General features: G+C 34.7%; 1 protein-coding gene across 3 annotated transcripts in view; it reads right to left on the reverse strand.

Annotated features, from left to right (window-relative positions):
* LOC126215255 (fasciclin-1) overlaps positions 1-24,846 on the reverse strand; it is a 662,934-nt gene that overhangs the window by 108,512 nt on the left and 529,576 nt on the right. For all 3 annotated transcript variants that reach the window (XM_049941931.1, XM_049941930.1, XM_049941929.1), the window contains exon 2: positions 21,522-21,663. In XM_049941931.1, the coding sequence (XP_049797888.1) occupies positions 21,522-21,663 (142 nt within the window). The remainder of the gene's footprint in view (positions 1-21,521; positions 21,664-24,846) is intronic.

Below are 24,846 nucleotides of genomic sequence, written 5' to 3' on the forward strand. Positions count from 1 at the left end.
GGGTCGAGTGGCTGGTTGGCACTGCCCTCCACTGCGGCCGGCGAAACGTCAGATAAATTGCTAAAACAACACACCCACGTCTGCCCCAGAAGGTGAAAGCCAACACGAAAGCCTTGACACTTTTATCCACCGGAGGATACAACCACTGCTTAGCATTTCTTATTTATTCTTCGAAAACCACCCACCTTTATCGCATAAGATCCGTGAGCGACACCACTTAAACAAAATGAGAATGCTGATATATTTAACTAGCAGAAAGCAAAACCTTGTGCTGAATAATTCGAAGAATGTTTGAACGACACAAAATTTAATGACTGGGGAGGAATCTCAAAGGGAGTGCAACACTGTTCAGTGGTACTCCTATGACTTCCACAAATAGAATTGGTACTTTTTGCAGGCAATACCAGTGTTACGAATTCCATTAGCGAGAAACCGACAGAACAGATTGCTAATGACGTTTTTCAAAGAATTATCTAGTTGTTCTCTGATAATGGATTATCCCCACATTTTGAGAAAACACACTATATTTATTCCTGTACAACAGACAGACTCATAGAAACAATGTAGCACACGGATGGGAGACAGTTGTGGAACAATTTTCTGGGGTAACTCGTCGCTTGGAAAGCAAGTACTCACTGCACAAAAGCTAGCAGTAGCAATTACATGTCGTGTTCAGCCGTGGTCGTAATGTGTTCAACAAATTAGCCGTTTTAATTGCAAATCCACAACACATATATTCGCTAAAGTAATTCGTCATTAATAATGCATCAATTCTGAGAATAACAGTGACGTCCATACTCAAAACACTACAGTGTAAAATGATCTTTATTACCATCATCAGAGCAGTCAGTGGCTCAGAAAAAGTTCAGTAAGCAGCAACAAAAATCTTGGATCGTTTAACCAATAACATAAAAATGTCTGATGGGCAGCAAAGGAAATTTTAAATCTAACTTAAAATCATTTGTCCCGGACAACTCCTCCTATTGCATGGAATAATTTATATTTAAACACTGGTACATTTTTTTACAGATATTTTTTAAGTGTAGTTGTACGAGTAAGACTAAAAAAGTGTTTATTAATGTAAACACAAATCCTGTAGACACATCGTGTAAACTGACTCGTTCCACACTTCGATAAAAGAATCGTTTAAATGACCTATGGAATTATATCTAACTAATTTCTAATTTAAATTGAAAAGACAATAGTACATATTGTAGTATGTAGGCTACTTTGGTACAACTTGTCGAACTCCAGCATCATGCTTACTTACGAACAAGTGCTAATTTTGAACCTGAAGAACACATTAGAATGTTCTAACACAAGTGACAATCGAAGCATCTTTATCCCAGTATTTGATAATTATGGCTTCAGAGCTTGCGTACATGTTCGCAGTTTGTAGAACACATTCCCTAAGAGTTGATAATGCGGGATAACCTCATTGCTGCAAACTATCTTTTGACGTCATGACCTCAGTTCAGAGCATTCCACACGAGAAGTTGTTCAGTAAAATCAGCAGCTAGATTTGCCTATGGTGTTCGGATCTCATCCTCCACGAAGCTAATAGCGATCACGTTTGTTGTGCAGTGTTGCCCTTATGAAACTGTTCCCGGGCGGCAGTCTTGAAGGAAGAGCATGGTGAGCATTTAACGGGTATTCATGGAACGTAGATACCTCATACCTTCCTCTGCAAGCAGCTGTCTCACGTATGATGTCTGCAGCTAGCCGACAGAGTTTTGTGTCGCGAGGTAGGTATCTCCGACATCCACTAAATGACTAAACTAATCATTAAGAGCGATATCCACTGCTTTAGAATGTGCAAAATTGCAGCAAACAGAGCTACCATATTTGCCTGCTGCGTAACATAAAACTATAGTTTTATCTTTGTTTTTGCTGCTGCATCCTAGGGTGCTCCCGTAATTTTGCGCATTACGTTGTATGTTGATGATACTGCTGCTTGAAAGTCAACGTACGGTCAAGACTGATCCCTGTCTGGGCGGTGGAGAAAGAGACAGTTGCACTAGAAAATCATGTGACCATTGTGATAAACGAATATTGCCTACCGATGAGAGGACCTTCACCAACGATCACGGATTTCAAGTGGTCAACATACATTTTTGGAAGATATGACAAACGTGTACAACAATACGTTGTAAGAGCTCCGGTGTCGTTTGAGATAGCTTTCTCGCTGCTTCTTCATTCTTTTTCTTCTTTCAACTATTGAATTACCAGAATTCAGACTATACACACTTCGTGTACGTGAGATACCTATATCTCGCACTATAAACAGGCAGCAGTTGACTGGAAACAGAATTTGTCTATTTGAGTCCTTTGTTGCCCTCGACGACGTGCAATTACTTCATACTTTCCACAACCCTAGTGGCCAACAGTGTCTCCCGCCTCCAGACTGAAGGAGCATAACATTCAACACTACTATTGCCGCATTGGACGAAAATTGTACTCCTGCATAGGTCAGATGAAGATATCAAAAGGTGTTACTTTCCCAACCGCGCATTCAAGTCACCACGGGCTTCACAGTCTCTTGGGCGTTCTTCAAATTCTGGTGCTTCAGCGCCCAAAGACCATTTCTGAGGCCAATACTTTAGTTTCAAAACAAATCGTATATAATAATTCCCATAAAAAAATGGGGGGGGGGGTAAATCCGGTAAATAACAGTAACTTACGATAGCAATATCGATTAACGGCGAAGTAGAAAGTGTTGCTACCGGGACAGCGCTATATGGAATCAATGAATCGACAATATGCCTCTGATGGCGCCATTGTTTTAACAGACTGCCCGCGTCGCAAGAAGAAATGATATCACATGATAACTCAAACTTCTAATTTCTCATCTGATAACAGACTGGAACGAACGACCTCTTATACGACTACATTTAAATATGGTAGTAAATGAAAAAAAAGTCTGCCATAACACATTTATGATGTCTGACGAAAGGGAGATTTAATGAAAGGTTAGTTTCGCAATACGAAAAAACTGTATTTTGTTTACGTTGTTTAAAGGGGCGATTTAAGTATTCTTGTTTAGGGTAGTCACTGTTGTTGTTGCTGCGGCCTTCTGCTCTTTGCGCCACTCTCTCCTGTGCGTGACTGCTGCAGCCTACGTCACTGTGTCCAAGCCCTGGTCTCCGTCTACAACGTTGAGCCACACATTTCCCTCCTATTATGGAATGATAGTTCCTTGATGCCTCAGAATGTGTCGCTTCAATCAGTCTCTAGTTTCGGCTTCGTTGTTATTTTAATGTAACATTGTCGCACAACAGCGATCTTATGAGAAAATTATTTAAAAGTAGTCGTGATTGCAGCCGATGTTGACTTCTGACCGTTTCCGGTCATTGGCCATCATCAGAGTTTGCACCATCTGTATGATGCCGCCTATTCATTGAGAGCTCCAAGTTGTAGTGCAGTCAACTAATTAATTTTCTTGTTATGTCTTTTCCCATGTGTAATTAATTTTGTCATCAATTGTACTAAGTAAATTGAAAAAGAAAATACGAGTTGTAATTCATACATTTGAAACTTTAAAGCAACTTTCATTCTATAAGCGACTCTAATTACATGCTTTATACAGAGGTTACTGCTTTTCCATTGTACATACAACATTGCTACGCCGAGATTTCGTATTTAACATTGCTGCTGCATATTTTGGAATAACTCTAAAAGCCACACATTGTTTATTAAAAGCAAGTTTTGAAGCTAATTTCATTATATTCAAATGTATAAATTACCCCTCGCTTGAGCAACATTGTGTGTCCCCCCCCCCCCCACCCCCTGGTTTTTTCCCAAATTAATTACACACGGGATGTGCAGAAAAAGTACTACGTTGACTGCACTACAACTTGAAGCTCCCAATGAATAGGCGCCATCGCCACCATACAGATGGAGCAAACGCTGATGAAGATGGCCCGTAATGAAAAGTCCGACAGCCGACAACGGTCAGATGTTAACATCGCCCGCTATGAAGACTGCTTTTAAATAATTTCTGCTACGTTGTGCCACAAATTTGTGTCCACAGTCTGACCCCGTACCATCTCATTAGTTACGTGGTCTTCAGCACTCTATTACAGTAATACATCTCAGTAGTTCCTGTTCTGTTCTTCTCTGGACTGCTTATCGTGCGCCTTTCACTCCCATACGATGCTACATTCCACAAAAAACAGCATCAGAAAATACTCTATACATAGTCTGTAATTTAGGTCATGTTTGATTTGACCAACATCTCTTATTTTGCTGTCTGAATAGCAAAAGTCATCTATTGCTTTTAGTGTGTCATTTCCTAATCTAATGCGCAGAGCATCGTCTCATTTAATTAGAATACATGTCACTGTCCTTGTTGATGCTGATCTTATCCTTAATTCCAATTAAAAAGAAAGCAGGTGCTGACAGGTGTGAGTTTTACCGAACTATCAGTGTAATAAGTCATTCTATATACCGACATAATTGGGGAAAGGAGTGTGACCAAAATCCAACTTAAATGTTTACTGGACATCACAATAGTGAAGCCAAAGTCACAGTACATAAATTTTTTCTTTAAAGAGAAGGGGTTACATTACTGGTTTCAACGACCTACATAGTCATTTTCAAATGTAAAACAGCAGTTGAATATTTACCATTGTTTAATGTCCAACTGATGTTTTACATTTGAAAATGATGACACAGTTCGTTGAAACTGGTAAAGTAACCCCTACTTGTTACAGAAAACATGACTATGGCTTCACTATCGTAGAGTCCAAAAAAAAAATTTTAAGTAATAAACCACTGTTGCAAAATACTGACACAAATAATTTACAGAAGAGTTGAAAAACTAACAGAAGCCGATTTTGGGGAAGATCAGTTTGGATTCTGCAAAAAAAAAAAAAAAAAAAAAAAAAGGAACACACAAGTCAATACTCACTCCATGATATGTCTCATAATATAGTTTAGAGAAAGGCAAACTTGCCTTTATACCATCTGCTCAACTGCTCTTTCAAGTCCTTTACTGTGTCTGATAGACTTGCAACGCTGTTGGCAAACCTGAAAGTTTTAATTTCTTCTCCCTGAAACTGAATTCATTTTCCAAATTTCTTGCTCACTTGAGTATTGTGAGGGTAATACTGTCGCTTTTCTTTAAGCTATATTGTGAGACATGTTGTACAGTCAGTGTTGACTCACGTGTTCCTAATTTTTCACCAAATTGACCTTCCCCAAAGCCGGCTTCTACTCATTTTCCATTCTTCTGTAAATAATTCGTGTATGTATTGTGTAACAACTTATTACACTGAATATTCGGTAATATTCACACCTGTCAGCACCTGCTGTCTTTGTAGTCGGAATTATTACTTTGTTCCTGAAGTCTGAGGATATATATTTTAAGTAGAGAGAGAGTGTGTGTGTGTGTCTATGGGGGTTTTGGGACAAAAGATAATATTATTTAACAATTTCTTAGTATAAAACAAGATTATAGTTCTGTTGACTTCCCATTTAAAAATTTATCGTTATCCACAAATAACATTTTCATTGATTTAAAATGTATTCATTCAATAACATGAATATTTTTCTGTAATTTATCTTATATTCTGAACAAAAAAAATAATTTGTGTAACGATATGGAAGAGTAGTTTTAATATTTATCATCTAAAAGTAATAAAACATTTGCACTGTGTTTAGTTATAAAAAGTTCAACATTTGAGATGTAACCATTACTAGATTTTTTTTAATGAAGTTGTTGATACTCATCTTGTCTTTTTCTATATAAATTGAATTCTTTTTAAAACCAAAATTTTTGGAATTTTTTTTAAACTGGAAGTTCATTTATGGAATAAAACAAATTTTCAGTCTATGTTATGATTCACCAGTTAAATTCTTTTTACCATACATAATTATATATGCAATTGTATCATTTTCATTGTTACCCTAGGTATTTTAACTACTCCTCCTTATGGGCATATTTAATACATAGATAGGATACTTTTCAATAAAACTGAATGGAGTTACATGAATATCGTTATTCAATAGTGAATTCTTAAAAAAAAAATCGATAAAACCACCGTAAAGTATTAAAAAGGCCAATGGAGGGACATGTTGACTCAGCAATTCTTGAGGGGGAAACTTCTTTTCTTGCAATTTTGACATAATTTTTGTAATGTAACAAAATAAAAAGAATCATTTGTTTAAATGATTAGTTAAGTTTGTTTGGAAAACAACGAAAATAAAGTAATGTATGCCAAATTTAACAGTAATTAGATCTTGTTAAAATTTTTCCATTTATACCAGAAAATTCGGTAGTTTGTAGTTCAAAGAAAGGATTTGGACTTCTATTTTTCTGTGAAATGAAGTCTGGCTCAAATATAACAACAAGAACACAAAATTTGCCTTCTTTTGGAAGTGTCCATCAAAGAACAGAATCATTCTGATCTTTTCTTGAACTCAAAAGGGGGGGGGGGAACCCACTAGTAACTTCTTTCTCAAATTATATCTTAAAAATCTACCAAATAACTAATGGATAAATTACTGCTTTTCTTTATAATTAAAGAAGAAAGATCTCCATCATTGGCGAAAACAGTCGATTTTTTTCATTTCCTTTCAATACCTCCAGTTGAGGGTGGGAGTTACATTAGAAAAGTAAGACTATCTTAATTATGTAAATGCTTAAGGCTTCGTCAACGTTTTTAATATTCTTACAAGTTTAGCCACATCTTTCGCTTTAAACGATGGATTATTATTTTCATCAATAATTATTCAAACGTTTATTAAATTATGTGTGTCAGTTAGTTACATTTTACATCTGAAGATCATTTATATATATGTAATAAAATTTAAAGAAAAAAATGTATCTTTATAAATGGAAAGTGAAAATAAAATGATTTGTCCTTTGAGCACACAAGGAAAAGAAATTCATAAATAACTAAAAAATTATCAATAAGAAGACATTAAAAAAAGAGTAGAATGCTTTTCTGGAAAATGTTTGTAGAGTATATCGAAAGAAAGAAAAAAAAGTACCACATCATGAAGAAATATCCATTATTTGTTTTAGTTAATCTTCTGTGCAAAGTTTCAATTCACATAACAAATCAATATTATCATATATAATTTTTTTTATTGAAGTTGAATTAATGCATGGTCATTATAAATTTAGTCTTTTACTATATGTTCATCATTGTCGGCACATTTTAATACATTCCGCTCTATACAGTTCCTACTTAAACGATTAATATAATTCATTGTTTCACTTTTTTACTCCTTAACAATTTTTTTCACTTCTATACCACCAACTTTATAAGTATACATCTTTAATCTTAAACTAAGATAATGTTTCCACAGATTTTTCTTTTTCATAAAACTTCCTTGTTTACATGTGAAATTCCATAAATATTATCATTTCAATAATCACTTTTGTCAAATTCGTTTATCATCGATTTCATATAGTAAAAAAAACCTGTTCTTAATTACAAATAAACTAATCTGTGTCAATATTTTCGTGACATTCCATTATGTGTACAATACTCATTCCAATATAAATTGGTTTATTTTGCTATAGTTTTTTTTTCATTTGAACTGTCACTACCTTTTCTAAAATACAGTAGTAAGTTCATAATTTGGTTTCGAAATATATTTTACATATTGATCTAGCTTTCTCAGTATTCTGTCTATTTCTATTTAGTTTTTTCCAAATACTGAAATCTTCATTAACTTATAAAAATCATTTTCAAAAAATGTGAGCTGCATTTTAAGCAAGTTGTAAAAAGATCCAATTGTATGAATTTTCGTACAATAATAAGGAAAAAATGTTTATATTTAATGTTGTTAGTAATTTATTTCCTCCTCCTGGTAAATTCTTACATAAAACACGTGATTTTTTTAAACTAAAATATTATGGTTCTAACCACTCAAAATGTTTCATGGTAAAAAATTAAGACATTGCCCAACAAGTATAATTACCTGCATTTAAATATGTTGTATAATTTGATGGTTTCTATGTATTTATTATTTGATTTGGCGTATCTTTTAATACTTTGAGAAATGCGACCTTGACTTCCTTCTTCAAGAAATAAAATCATGTCGTCATCGTCCAATACATTTGATTACATTATTGTGATTTTTTAAATAGAATTTCAAGGTAAACCAAGTGCTGGAAAATACCAAAATATAGTGAGTTCGTAAGATTTTGTACGCATATTTTTCAAATGAAATCTTTTGCAAAAATGTAATCTTTATCACAAATATTTTCTTTTATCAAGTCTCAAGTAGAAACATTTTTTAGCCATTTTGTTTCTTGTAACACTTTTTTAATTATTAAATCAAAAAACCTTTATAATATGTTGCTGTTTCTCTAAACTGTTCTTCAGTAAGATTAGAAGATAATTTGTGAATACTTGAGGCCATATATTTAAATGTATCAAAAAATGTTAATCCATCTTCAACCTTTTTACCGACTGAAATACATTTTTTATCATTAACATATTCTACTGCTAATGAACATATAATTTGTTAAAATATGAATATAAACTGAAGTATAATTAGGGTTTAATTATTAAGTTTCAATCTTTGTGAGGACTTTCACGATATTTTCCCCTTAAATGATGGACATCTCTCTCACTTTTTTTTCCGCCATCAGTAAATTCATTTTCAAAACATTTTTTTATCATTGTTTCTGTTTCGAATATATATTCAGGCACTTACACTAGATTTTTTGTTTTAATTTTTCAACTAATATTTTTGCTGCATCTTTACCTGTATGTGTAACAAGATTTTTAAAGTCACCATTAGAATATTTACATAGCTAAATGAAAATGGTGATTGTTTTGATGTTTTTTTTAATATAAGCCTTTTTCAAGATTGACAAGTGTTAACATTTTTTAAAAGTCATCCAAAACCTACATAAATTACAAAAGACACTTGTAATGAATTATTTCTATTTTTTTGATCATGTACAAGCATATCGATGTGTACTTCTTTATGTTCTTTACTATCGTTTTCGTAATTGCCTTATTTTTCATGTGGATACAAACGTCCTAAATGTCTATCACAAGGATTAATTTTTGATTAGTGTTTCGGATTTTATTAATCTGGACACGTCTTTATTCCAAAAATAATGGGAATTATTTCCTTCCGAAATTAAAAGAAGAGTAACATGTTTCTCCTATTTATTTTTTGCATGGTAATGAGGTTATGCATCAACATTATATGACTTTTTCTATTTCTGGAAACTCATATAATTAAATTTGAAAATTAATTTTCTCTTTTTCCAAGAATTCGTCTAATTCTATTTATTAAAATTTTAACTCTTCTACGTGATCATTGCTGGATATAAAGGGGATTTTATTGAATAAAGAGAACGCTTTTGACCTGCATTTTTTACATTAATTATATCATTTATTTATAATTTCTTTTGGTGAATCGATATAAGAAGAAATTGGATTGTGTCTGTTAAAATGTAATTCAAAAGTATTTATATAAAATAAAGACCAATCAGATTTTTTTCCTTTGCATTTCTTCAATTTCTGTTAGTAGTTCATTCGTTGCTTTCTGATATTAATGTTCTAAATCAGTTGTTCTTAATAAAACTTCATAACTTCTTTTAAAATAAAATCTTGTCTTTTGAAATTAGACTACAATTTCATATTTGAGATGATGGCTCTTAACTATTCTTAAATTTTGTGATTACTACTACTTTAATCTGATTAAAAGATTCCTGTGGTTCAACAATATTATTTATTTCGTAAGTAATTATACTAGTATCCCCATTAACGATATTATTACTCTTATCCTCAGATCTATTGATACTATCGATTCAGTGTTATTTATTATGTCTGCAACATTTTTTTGATTTACAGATTTCATGAAGTTTGTTTGAAGATTCATATTGTGAATAAGAGCGGTTAATTTTTCTTTATTTAGTTTAGAATAATTTTATCATTTTTTCAAAGTTCTTTTATATCATAGATCTCATTTCTTTCATTACAATAATCAATAAATTCCTATAGATTTGGTTCAGTTGCATTTGAATAACCCATTTCATTACACTAATCTTTTAAATCTCCTTAACTTAATCCACGTTTTTCTTTACAATAATTTCCTAAGTTATGAAATACACTCCTGGAAATGGAAAAAAGAACACATTGACACCGGTGTGTCAGACCCACCATACTTGCTCCGGACACTGCGAGAGGGCTGTACAAGCAATGATCACACGCACGGCACAGCGGACACACCAGGAACCGCGGTGTTGGCCGTCGAATGGCGCTAGCTGCGCAGCATTTGTGCACCGCCGCCGTCAGTGTCAGCCAGTTTGCCGTGGCATACGGAGCTCCATCGCCGTCTTTAACACTGGTAGCATGCCGCGACAGCGTGGACGTGAACCGTATGTGCAGTTGACGGACTTTGAGCGAGGGCGTATAGTGGGCATGCGGGAGGCCGGGTGGACGTACCGCCGAATTGCTCAACACGTGGGCCGTCAGGTCTCCACAGTACATCGATGTTGTCGCCAGTGGTCGGCGGAAGGTGCACGTGCCCGTCGACCTGGGACCGGACCGCAGCGACGCACGGATGCACGCCAAGACCGTAGGATCCTACGCAGTGCCGTAGGGGACCGCACCGCCACTTGCCAGCAAATTAGGGACACTGTTGCTCCTGGGGTATCGGCGAGGACCATTCGCAACCGTCTCCATGAAGCTGAGCTACGGTCAATTTTCTATATGATGGCGACTTTTTAAAAAGAATTAATAGAAAAACACCTAAATCGAGGAGAATACTTATGAAATTAATATTGTTGAACCACAAGAATTTTTAGATGCAAATAAATTTCATTCTAAAACAAGTACTGATGCTGTATTTGGAACAACTAATTTAGAAGATTATTATCAAAAGTAAATAAACTATTATCTGAAGTGGAAAAAATTCACAGAAAAAAGTAATGTTTATTTATGCAAATAACTCGGATTGACATATTAATAGACAAAATCCAATTACTGGTTCTTCTTATATCGATTTACCAAAAGAATTTAAGATAAAATGCTGTATTTAATGAAAAGAAATAGATCAAAAATGTTATATTTATTCAATAAAAACACCTTTATATCGAGTAGCTTATGGTTCAGAAAGATTTTCAAACATAAAAATATTGGATTAGAATTTAAAAAAACACTCTGAAAAAAAAGAAAATTAATTTTTCCTTTTCATTCAACTGATACGACAATATTTGATAATAAGTTTAATATTTACACTTATGACAAAAAGTTTATTGTATATCCTCTTTCCCACATAAACAAGAAAAACATGTTAATCTTTCAATTGAAGTACAAAATAATTCCCATTACTGTTGGATAATTGACTCACAAACAACAAATCAATACTTTATCCTTGTGATACACATTTAAGATATTTTCATTCACATAAAGAATTAGACAATCAATAAAACTAGTATAAAGAAGTAAAAACAGATATATCTGTAGTACTCATTATGAGCACCTCTTCAAATTTTTGCAGATTGCCAGTGTCTTTTCAAAGATGTTAACACTTCTCAAACAAACAATGAAAAACCTTGTACTAATAAACATCAAAAACATTAAAAAAACTAATGTGTACGGGCAAAGATTCAGTAAAAAAAGTTCACTGAAATGTTAAAAACAAGAATAAAATATATGATCGAAATATAACAATGATAATGACAAACGTAGATAAAATAAATTTTAAAAATTCAAAAACTTGTTTTATTTCATAAAAATGTAAGAAATCATTGTCTTTTTAACAGGAAAATATCAGAGAAGTACTCACGAAGATTGTAATCTTAATATCCTTAATTTATTCCAATGTAACAAATATGTTTATTCAAAAAATTAGTAATAGATCGAAAACATACTAATGCTGTTCCAAATAATGATCAACAATATTGTTCTTTTAGTAGAGAGGTTGAAGATGGATTAACATTAAGATTTTGGGACACATCTAAATCAATGGATTCAAGTATTGAAAATCTTGTCTCCTAATATTACAAAGGAACAATTTAGAGAAACGGCAAAATATGTTAAAGATGTACAATTGGATTTAATAGTTAAAAATGAACTTTACCCTAACGAAAGTATGGATTCTGAAGAAAAATTGCCTACAAAAGAAAGTTTCTATTCAAGGCTTAATAAAGGAAATATTTGTGATGAAGATTATAACTGTGCATAAACAGTATGGGAAGAATTCAATACTAAAAATTAAGTGGTTACACAGCATTTATTATGTAACTTGATGTTTTGATTTTAGAGATTGTAACGGTACTTTGACTACCGCACCTCCGCCAGAGCAAAGATGTGATTTAAGATCGCGCATGCAGAAGAGCGCTGAGCCAGCAACAGATTTTTATAAGTAATTTTGACCTTTTTTTTACTTTTGCGCAGGTGCTTGTTTTAACAACTAGTTCATTACTCGCTTGTTATCTTGTCTTCATACGTTTAAGATGTGTATTTTTTGGCGCTGATGTTAAAGAATGATTTTAAGTGGAAATTAAAACTATATTATGAAACGAACACATGGCGTCTTCAAGTTATTTCAGTAGTGATTCGCAATGGTTATCGCCAAATTTATAAATTAATCCAGACAGTGAGAACTTCAAGAAATTTTCATCAGACGGAGAACAAGACAACCAACGAACAATAAAAAAGGGACATCCTACAAAAGTATTCTAGATGCAGCCATGAAGAGTATATTATAATAGATACTACGTTTCTGATGCTATTTCCTTACAGTCGCTTTTTGTAGTGTTGCCGACCTGGTCTGCCATTCACGGTCAAATTACAGCAGTATCTCAATTAGTAATATGAAGTCCGCCTTGTCCGTAACTTATTCCATCAAAATTCAAAACCCAATCAGATTTTCCATTTTGTATTTTCACAGCAGAACCCAGAGGAAAGGAAACACCACAAGATACATGTATTAAATCTTATAAACTCGATGTAGCTTCGTATTTTCTAGCACCTGGTGTATCTTGAGATTTTATGTTATTTATAACAAAAATTGAATTATATTTATCAGACGATTATGATATAATTTTTTATTTCTTGAAAAAAGAATTCGAGGTGGAATTTCTCAATGCATTACAAAATATGCTAAATCAAATTATTAATACATGAACGAATTTTAACCAGAAAACAATAAAATTATATAGCATATTTAGATGCAAATGTTTTATATGTTTGGGCAGTGCCTCAATTTTTACCATTTAGCGATTTCAGATGGTTAGAACCAATATGTTTTAATTCTTAATATAATAAATCTTTACAACACTACTGTGAATGCGCCTTAGAGATATCATCAATAAGAAACTCCCAATTCACAGTTCGGTCTCAGATGTGGCAGGTCAATGATCCAAGCTGAACACTGTCTCCAAACCGATATAGAAATGACCTTAGCGAAACGAGGGGGGAAAGCTTCATGCAATTTTTATAGACCTGACCAATGTGTTCGACACAATCAGTAGATCCATTCTAATGAAGAAACTGACCAAGGTGCAAGATATTACCTGTTACCAATGACTAATGACTGGGTGGAACTAGATGATGGTACAGTTAAGTCATGCCTGATACAGCAAACAGTTGGAATGTTGCAAGGTGGCCCACTGACCCCTTACTCTTCGTCTTATCTACAGCAGACACTATTCAGACAATAAAACCCAAGAATGTAAATCTGCTCATGTATGCAGACGACATGGCATTAACCTCAGTTTCTGAGGATGATCTACAGAAAACCTTCAACTAGTTAGTGTACTGGGCACGAAAAAACAACCTATCCTTGAATGAAGAGAAGGCAGTTTCCATTACCTTCAGAAGAGAAGGAAGATCTGGAACTTTCTACGTTGGAGAGACACCGCCAGTGTCAGTCACCAGTCACAGAAATACAAGAGCAATCATTCAGGAAACATTAACTGACACAGTCTCCAACGTCAAATTATGGGGGATATCTCGGAACCATTTGTAATCCAAACTGGAATGCGACAGGGTGACGGACTTTCATATCATTCTTGAAAAAATCGTCAGGACATGGGAAGAAGATGTCAAAGGAATCCAAATTGGCATTAGAAAAGATAATAGATTCAATGTGAAGTGTTTAGCTTTTGCAGATGACCTTGCAATCCTCACAAATAATAGAAAAGAAGCCACTAACGCCATACAGAAGTTACACGAAATTGCGCAAAGAACTGGCCTGCAAATCTCATATGAGAAAACCCAGTACATAGAAAGAGTGCCACAAGACAAATTGCCTATTGTGACAACCCATGGGAAAATCGTACAAATACCACATTTTAAGTACCTGGGAGAAATCATCCAGCCATCAAGGATCAACCTAAAGGCCAATGAGGAAAGAATAAAAAAACTACAGAAAGCATATAAACTCACGTAGAACTATTATAACAAAAATTCCATATCCATTAACGCAAAATTGAGGCACTAAAACACTGTCGGACTTCCGGAGGCACTGTATGCATCTGAAACAACACAAATAGGTGGGCAAACTAAAATCAAAGAAATAGAGAAACAAGAAAGGAAAATTCTCAGGAAAATTTTTGACCCGATACAAGAGCAAGGAATCTGGAAGAAGAGACCAACATCAGAATTATATAAATACACAGACAAGATTACGGATACAATAAGGAAAAGAAGAATGCAGTTCTACGGACATATCCACAGGATGAATGAAAACAGAATTTCAAAGCGAATTCTTAAAGTCATCAACTCAGGCAAGGGAAAAACAAAATGGATAAAAGAAGTTGAAGAGGACCTCAGACAAGCACACATAACAGTAAACGATGCAGAAAATAGAACTGAATTCAGGAACATCATCAACAAACATAAATTTGACACCACAACACAGAAGAGACCAGGATGCAAACGGACAGCGGAGCGAAAGAAACAACACAGTGAACACATGAAGAAAATTTGGGCTCAGAAAAAATATAAATAATCATCATAAAGGAATTCAAGTTCAAATGCTCTCTTAAATGGGAATAATCGAAAATAATAATAATAACAGAAAATGTGTTTAACATTATAGAAATCTTAAACAATGTTTCAATCTTTGCTTAAAATTGACAAAGATTGATAGAATCTTATCATTTCAACAATAAGATTGGTTGGAAAAGGTAAACTGATTTTAATACAGAAGAGAGACCTAAAGCCAAAAAAGATTTCTAACAATTCTCGAATAATTCAGTGTTTGGTAAGACATATTAAAATAATAACAGTTCTGGAAAATACATGAAATATATTTCAAAACCATATTATGAACATGCTTCTGTATTTTCGGAAAATCTAGTTGTAGTTCACATGAAAAAAATTCAACAAACGAATTTACATTGGAGGGAGTATTCTAGATATTCTGAAAGTAAAAAAGCACGATTGTCACTATAATGTTACAGAACCAAAACAGGGAGAAAATATTGATTTATATTATATGGAAACAGCTTTGTCTATTTATGATGTAACAACTGTAGATTTTCATGAAGATATGAAATTGGTGAAAAAACGAATTTGGCACAAGTGATTATTCAAAAGATAATACTTATAGAATTCCACAAGAAAGTTTTAGGGAAAATCAAAGATGCAAATTGTGGAAAAATTATGTTACAGCATTTTAGTTTAAGATAGAAAATATATGCTTATGAAGTTGGTAACAAAGAAGATAAAAAATCTACAGAACTTAAAAAATGTTGTAAAAAGTGAAATTACTTTCATTGATTAAAAACTTATTTAGATAATAATATAAAACTACGCACAAAAATGAAGTTAACTCGGTCATTTAAACAAGAATTTTATACAGTTCAATGTAATAAAATTGTTTTAATTTCTTGTTGTTATTTTGAATATTTTTTTAAATCTTCACCAACTTTTTCATGTGATTTCGTTCTTAAAAACTAGGAAAACATTCTTCTACTGTTGGTTTTATAAAACAATTATTTTAATTCGGATTATTATCATAACATACAGCTTCTGAGTCGAGTAAAATTCTTCACATAAATCATCAGAAATAATTTGTTATTTACTTCAAATGTTAATTAAAAAATCAGTACCTCCACGTTGTTTTTCACCATTTTTGAATTATCACCACTGAATTAAACTGGATATTTACGAATATATTTAAAAGTTGCAACAGGTCTTAATCGAGAAACAGTATCTTCAGTATGCATGATAAAATTGAACATCATTACCTCAAAAAAATTGTATAACATATTTATCTTTAACTTCTTCTACATATTTATTCAATAAATGACATGTTTCTGATTCACATTATGTATAACCTCTTCTATCGCTAGCAGATTGTTTAATTGTTGGGATATCATCAAGTTCTTTTAAATAATGATGATTATAAGAACTATTTTTCCAACTTTTGTATTATCTTCAATAACTTTTCACGTAAACCACGAATTCCTTTTTTCAAATTATTCAATTGTATCAATAACTGGTTGACCTTTTTTACATTTTTCATAATCTGTTGATGGTTGTTTGTTCCATTTGTAAATTCTTCTTTTTACTAACTTGTGGGTCATATTTATCAACAATAAAATAAAATAATTATTTTTATTTTACATTCATTGTTTCATGTTCAACATTTTCTCTGTATTTACCAGTATTAATTTTTTTGTCATACTTATTGTTATAAAACTGTATTCCAACATTTACTACACAATTCCTTCAAATTGGCTAATTTTAAATCAACTCTAACAAATTCATGATAAATATGATTTAAATTTGGATCATCTTGTCTCAAAATATTTAAATAATTAAGTCTACCTCTAATAATTGTTTTGGTATTTTTGAATAGGTTTTCAGCTAAGTAAAAACAATCACTTCCTGTAAGTCTACCTGTAGCAAAATATTCAACTATATCATGATTTTCAGGAATGCTATCGTCAAAAATGTTGTGGCGTAACAAGCTAGTCACGCCACACTGAGGAGGAAGCCGAAAGGCACGCGTACACACACGCCGACTGGCGTCAAGTCTGGAACAGGATAAGTTATGACTGCTATAAAGGAAATACGTAGCTTTGGGATATACTTAACTTTTAATGCTTCCTTTGGTACATCTCTCTTGACTATACAAATGAGACTCGTAAGATACATGCACTGTGACATTTGGCGCCTTGCTAAGTCGTAGCCATTAACTTTAGCTGAAGGCTATTCTAACTGTCTCTCGGCAAATGAGAGCAAAGGCTTCGTCAGTATAGTCGCTAGCAACGTCGTCGTACAACTGGGGCGAGTTCTCGTACGTCTCTCGAGACCTGCCGTGTGGTGGCGCTCGGTCTGCAATCACACAGTGGCGACACGCGGGTCCGACATGTACTAATGGACCGCGGCCGATTTAAGCTACCACCTAGCAAGTGTGGTGTCTGGCAGTGACACCACAAAAAACTACAACCAAATTATTTTCAATAAAAGTAGTAATTGTTTTAATTAACTTTATCCTCAATTTTTCTCACCTCTTTATAAATTCTTGATATTTTAGTTTATTTAAACTTTTAGAATAAATGTACAAATGAAATTTTTTTTCCAATTTAACCATCTTGATACTAGAATATAATTATCAATCGTTGTTTCAACCACTTGGTCCCATTATTGAACATTGAATAGAATTTGGCAAATGTTTACGGTGTTTATTTTTAAATATTTTCAGGAGTTCTTATTTTTGGTTCATAATCTGTCTTGTATTTACATAATTTTTATTAGTATAAATGAGTACATTATTTCAAATGATTGACAATTCATCTGTTCTGAAAAAAATATATAACAGTTCCAATAAAAGAAACTTCCAAAAATGTTTCACTAGATGGTTTTTATCCAATGAAAAATAATAAATTACATACTAACAATAGAAATTCCTGTTGGACAATACAGTTTGAGTAAATTTTCAATCGAAAAATGTAATATAGATTTTAAAGGAGATTAAAATTTTAAACAGTTACTACTGAAAGTGACATTAAATTATTTGTAGATAAAGAAGATTCTACTGGCTAAATTTTAGGCTTTAATAATCAAATTATGGAAGCTAATGAAAAAGCAATTACTAATAATGTTCTAAAGTTATTCCATATGAAGTTATAAATATTAATTTTAATTTAGCTGTTGGAGTGTTTGTTAAACATGATGATAATTTTCACAGAGAAACTAATATTATTTCGTCGTTTAAACCAAATGCTGAATTTGGAGGACCAATAATTTATGGACCAAATTATCGTATAAATAGTCCAATTTTTTATACTATTCAAAACTTAGGAATTCCTATCACTGATAAAAATAATTTGATTGACTTCAGTGGTGCTAGTGTAACAATAATTCAAAAATTAATTAATACATTTTTCCTTAATAAATCATGAGCAAAGTCGACATTTATCAATTTTACTCATTACCTAATAACGAGAAAAGAAAAAATAATTTAAATCTTCCTAATGAAGAAACAAAATTTAATATTGGCGATGGCTAGATTCATCCTAATTGTTCACAGCTTTATATGACATTTGATGTTATTCACACACAGATTTTTCAGCATATTATGGTAAATCTGATTTTATCTAGAGTTGAACATCCATTGATTCCTACAGCAACTCTCATTCAATTAACTTCATCTCTATAAAATGAATTAACTATGGAAGGAAATGTTCTTAACAATGATAATGTTAAAAACAAACACTATGAAGTACTTCATACATTAGAATTATATTGCTGGATTTTTTAAGCATTTAAAAGAATAATTTGGGAAGGAGCTTTAACAGAAATTTTTACTTAGAGTTCAAGAAAAGATCAGGAAGATTCTATTCTTCGATGGACTAATAATAATGATAGCAGTACACTTCCAAAAGAAGGTGAAATTGTTGTAAAATGCATGGAATTTCCTGTTGCTGTTGTTAAATATGACCCAGAATATTCACTTGAACTAGAACAAGAAACACCGAAAAATCCAAACATCCCAGTCTTTTTACTGTAAACTATTGAATTTGCTGGATTAAATGGAAAAAGAAAGTTTGACCCAATTGTTATAATTCTGTCGAATTTGGTATGCTTTACTTTATTTTTATTGTTTTCCACATTTATCCAAAAATAATCAGTTAAATGATTCTTCTTTATTTGATCATGTTAAATTGCAAAATATCTATGGAAGAAATGAAGTTTCTGCGCAAGAATTATGGATTCCTTATCCCTGAACAACTTTTTAAAATCTGAAAAGCACTGTAAGCTTTTAAAAAAATAACACAATTAAATAACGATGTAAATGTAATCACATTCAATTTTATTGAAAATTATCCTATCTATGTTATGAATCTGACTTGAGGAATGAATCTTTTAACTACTCTACAAACAAAAATGACATTATGTGTTTTTTAATGAAATATACCAAATGATACAACTGCATATATAATTATGCATGGTAAAAAGAATTTAACTTAATAATTTACAACACAGATTTGAATTGAAAATTTTTAATTACATAAATGAATAAGAAAATTTATAAGTTATTAGTGTTATTCTGATTTCTACATTTCCTTTTGAAATATTTTCAGAAAGACAGAGAAGATAAAAACTGAAAAAAATTCGATTTTCAAAATTTAGAACATTTGATACATGTTTTAACTTTTTAGAACCAAATTTGAAAATCTAAATTTTTTCTATATGAATAAATAAAAGCAAAACAAAATGAGCATGAATGTCAGCATTGAAAATCTAGTTACTAAGCAGTTATAATATTGGTTGTGCAGAAATGTTCACTAAATTATTCGAGTTTAAATGTATGTCTAACCAAAATTTTGGCTTTTGAAATATTGTAACTAAATGTGGACAAAAAGTTTTATTACCCTTAGATGACATACAAAATTACACTTCCAAATCGAAATACATAGAAGATGATAAAATAGAAAAAACTGTTGAATAATATTTATTTATCGAGGTAAAAAACAAAATAAGGATAAATTAGTTTATGTTATTGAATTCCAATAAATTTTTGTATTTTTTAATAATACATTTTAATCAAATGAGGATCATACATAAATTTTTAAATGGGGGAAAAGCTACAAGACTAACATCGTGTTTTTAAATCTGAGAAGATGGAAAAATATGCCCTTTGCGTCAGAATTGTCATAAATATACTACCATACACAAAGTGCACAACAGGTTTTTGATAAGTCAGTTTCTGAACATCAAAACATGTGACATAAATTGCTGTGTCTTTTGATTGCATTAATTTTTTTTATATCGACAGAGCACCATAGATGTTACTGTATGACGTAAATTTCAACTTGATACACCTACCCGTTGCTGAGAAACAGGGTTTTTAACAGATGGAGGATGAAGTGATCCTCTAATGTCGGACTGAAGTACGAAACTCTAAAAACAGCATTTCTGACGCGGGTCTGACGACGCATAAGCCATTAATGTTAGCCTAACTGCCAAACCAAGGTTGGCACAGCAGAAAAAGTACAGAACGGTAACAGAGAGCTTAAGGGGGTCGAAACGCTGTGAGGAAGTCAATTTTTATGTTATTTACACAGGAAATAAACTGAAATAATGGTGAATATATTGTATTTATTAATAATCGTGGAAAGGTATGCCAAAGGCAAATGTTGGATTAAAAAAATCCAAGAAAGGATTGTACGAGGGTAGTCCAGAAAGTAAGGTCTCCTATTGTTTTATAAGTACATAGACTTGTTTATTTCTACATCAGTTTACGGGTTGAACATTTAGCTATTTTTCGACACAATCACCAATTCTGTCGATGCATTTTTGTAGACGCTGTGGCAGTTTTTGTATGCCCATGTCATACCAGCTTGCCGCCATGCTGTTCGGAAAGTTATCAACCTCTTCTTTCACTTCCTCGTTGGAGCTGAATCGCTTTCCGGCCAAATGTTCTGTTAACCTAGGGAACAGGTGATAGTCACTGGGCGCCAAGTCAGGACTATAGGGTGAAAGAAGAGGTTCATAACTTTCTTAATAGCATGGCAGTGAGCTGGTATGACATGGGCATACGAAAACTGCCACAGTGTCTACAAAAATGCATCGACAGAAATGGTGATTATGTGGAAAAATAGCTAAATGTTCAAGCTGTAAACCATTGTAGAAAGAAACAGGTCTATGCACTTATAAAAAAATAGGAGACCTTACTTTTGGGATTACCCTCGTACTTACAGCGTCCACAAGGAATTTGCAAATAACTTTCCGCAACAGGGCTGAAACTGAAGCGTCAGCTTAATTTTTCAGCTTGCAGCCCAGCAGCCGCTCAAAAGGCTCTCAGTGGATGTACACTCGGCCCATCGAGTGAGAAAAAGAAATCACATGCGGAGAACACTGCCTACCCCAGAACACACTCCACATTCCCGCTATCCCCGCCATGATGTGTAACGCTTAGTTTGCTGTGCGGTGAGCGAGAACCACAAGAAATGATGTGGCAGAGGGTGAGGTTGCGGTGTACTCCCTCACGTTGTTGAGGATCAAAACGTGCCACGATGTACTCATTTACGCAGTAGGGCTGAGGATGTGGCAGAGGGGTGATGCGTCCGTACTCACTCATGTGGTAGAGGATGATGTTCTCGTCGCCGTCGCGCGCCTTGTAGTTCTGGAAGGCGAGGTTGGTGGGCGCGAACACGGTGACCTGGCGCAGCTGCAGCGTGCTGTTGGCCACCTCGTTGTGCTCCAGCCACGAGTAGAACTGCCGGCACACCGAGGCACACGTCATTCGATGCATAACTAACATCTTTCATACAGTTTACAACGAGTACATTGTATTGCGTTTTACGACAGCAAAACTTGTAAATTTCAGTTATAAAAACATTTAACAGTAACTATGGAGGTGTTACGCAGCACAGTAAAAATGTGTGAGCAGGAAGTTCTTGTACTCACTGTTAAATTCCCCATTGTTGGCAACAAGACATATATTATGCTCTGGAAACTGCTGTATGCATCTGAGCACATATATATTTCACTTCTCTCTATATTAATGTTGAACGTCTGAAATCTCTCACTTCACTGTTCTAGTGCTGGCGTTATTTTTGAAAAATCACAAATATTGCTAACAACAAAGGACATGCTTGTCAAAACAGCCGTGTGTTTGATGAGGTTTCTACTGAACATACATTAGCATTCTAAAAATGGTTCTAACTGTAAGTTAGGGTTCTCTTGACGATCACCAAAGGACTTAGCAACGTGTGGACATTACTAGGAATTCACACGATCGCTACGCTACTTCTGTTGCACTGTAATAAAGATGACGGTCACTGGTGGTGGAAATTGAAACGGCGGTTGTGGCGGCGTGCCAACCTCACTGCTCGTATGTAAGCTACACAGCGCACAGGGTTTACCAGCAGGAATGGCCAGTTACCAGAGATACGAGAGGAACGATCATTCGATGCAAAATAATGCCCAGTAAACGTCGGCTCTGAATGGCATACCTTAAGAGCTATGAACACTTGGGTGTCTCCGCTATTGTGAAACACACTTCTTCTACTGAGAAAGTGCCCATAGCTCGTAACGTACGCATTTTAGAACCCACGTTTCCTGGACAAGTTTTCCTTGTTTTCGTGCACGTAACCTCCTCCCTAAATATGGAAATCAAAAAGCTTCCATTAGAAATGTCTTTGGACATGCCGTACAGTGCGCAAAGAAAACGAGGTCCAACTAGGTCGCTGACAGACCTAGAAGGGCTGTACGCACTAGCGGCACCGCCAAAAAGTCCGACAATCCAGTCCTTCCTTCCCTCTAACGCTGCAAGGGACACAGCCATCAGCTCACGTGCGCCGTAGTAAAATACTTTGCCTCGCGGTTTCGGGCGTCATGTCACGGACTGCGCGGCCCCTCCCGCCGGAGGTTCCAGTCCTCCCTCGGGCGTGTGTGTGTGTGTGTGTGTGTGTGTGTGTGTGTGTGTGTGTGTGTGTGTGTGTGTGTGTTGTTCTTAGCATAAGTTAGTTTACGATGACGTCAGCAGTTTGGTCCCTTAGGAACTCACACACACACACACATTTTAATACTCTAGGCTGTGACGTCACACAGAGGCTGCAGGCTGCAGGCGGCAGGGCTGTCCTGTTCCTGGCGGACACGAGGGCGACCTGTACTGCGTTCGACTAACGTCTTCTATTTTTTTATAAAAGAGTCTAGTATTGGTCACACCTTATTCGATATATTTATCAGTTCGAACAGATTTACGAGTTTTGACTTGTAGGAGAACTGGATACAAAATGCAGAAAAACTTTTTCCTTTGAAATAAGACGAATCCATTATGAGCTCGCGATTATTTACGCTTTTGGTCCACAACCAGTCAACCCTGGACTGTCAAAAAAATTGAATTCCAGTTTATAAAACAGCTTCAAACGTATGATTATTCTACAAATGACTTCAGGTGTTTGACGTTAAGCATGCAAGCGACGAAAAGGTTCGAGATTATTTTTGTAAAGTTTGCTGGAAGACTCTACTTGCTTTCATTATGGACGAGTACAGTGCGGGTAATCTGCACTCCGTTTTAAGCGAAAACTGGATTTTCCCGCACCTCCTGATCTGCGTGTCGAGTCGCACAGCAATATAATCTCGGAAGTACATTCAGTGGGAGGTGTTGGTTGTGTGCAAACTGTGTTGCGAACAGAGTCAGTCATAAACTGAAACGTCGTGCCTGCTGCTCAAGTTTTACTGCAAGAACAGCGATATGTGATGTTTTTTGTTCGTTTGCGAGAAAAAGTTTCGTAAAGGTGTAAAATTATGTGTACAGTTAGTCATATGTTGGGAAGTGGTCTTGTTCTCCGTCGCTGGATGAATACGGCCTCGGCCATTTCCGTGTTTTGACTTACGCTGCCTCAAGACTCAGTTTCTAACAGTAATTTTTGTAACTTCCTGGCAGATTAAAACTGTGTGCCCGACCGAGACTCGAACTCGGGACCTTTGCCTTTCGCGGGCAAGTGCTCTACCAACTGAGCTACCGAAGCACGACTCACGCCCGGTCTCACAGCTTTACTTCTGCCAGTATCTCGTCTCCTACCTTCCAAACTTTACAGAAGCTCTCCTGCGAACCTTGCAGAACTAGCACTCCTGAAAGAAAGGATATAGCGGAGACATGGCTTAGCCACAGCCTGGGGGATGTTTCCAGAATGAGATTTTCACTCTGCAGCGGAGTGTGCGCTGATATGAAACTTACTTTTTGTCTTACTCTGTCAAACTTCTAACGTAACATTATAGAAAAAATGGCTCTGAGCACTATGGGACTTAACATCTGTGGTCATCAGTCCCCTAGACCTTAGAACTACTTAAACCTAACTAACCTAAGGACATCACACACATCCATGCCCGAGGCAGGATTCGAACCTGCGACCGTAGCAGTCGCCCGGTTCCGGACTGAGCGCCTAGAACCACTAGACCACGGCGGCCGGCTAACAAAAATGGCTCTGAGCACTATGGGACTCAACATCTTAGGTCATAAGTCCCCTAGAACTTAGAACTACTTAAACCTAACTAACCTAAGGACATCATACACACCCATGCCCGAGGCGGGATTCGAACCCGCGACCGTAGCAGTCCCGCGGCTTCGGACTGCAGCGCCAGAACCGCTAGACCACCGCGGCGGCCGGCTAACATTATAGAACTTAATGACTAAGTTTTGACAGCATTTTAAATTCAATAAGTATACAAAATATTGAAAGTAAACTTTTTGTTGTCCCTGGAAGGCATCAGCTAGGCAACCTGCAACTGGAACCGTAGACGATGGAAGTATGAGGTCCGTTTAGCGGTACAGACTGGCATGGAAAACGGAAGTGACGACCTTCGCAAAATATTCCTGTAAACGGAGAAAAAACCTCGCGGAATTAGTGTCACATCACAGCAAGGATTTCTGAAGGACGGAATAAGTTGTTAC

Source organism: Schistocerca nitens, chromosome 12 (assembly GCF_023898315.1).
Source record: "Schistocerca nitens isolate TAMUIC-IGC-003100 chromosome 12, iqSchNite1.1, whole genome shotgun sequence".
In the NCBI taxonomy this organism is placed as follows: Eukaryota; Metazoa; Arthropoda; class Insecta; order Orthoptera; family Acrididae; genus Schistocerca; species Schistocerca nitens.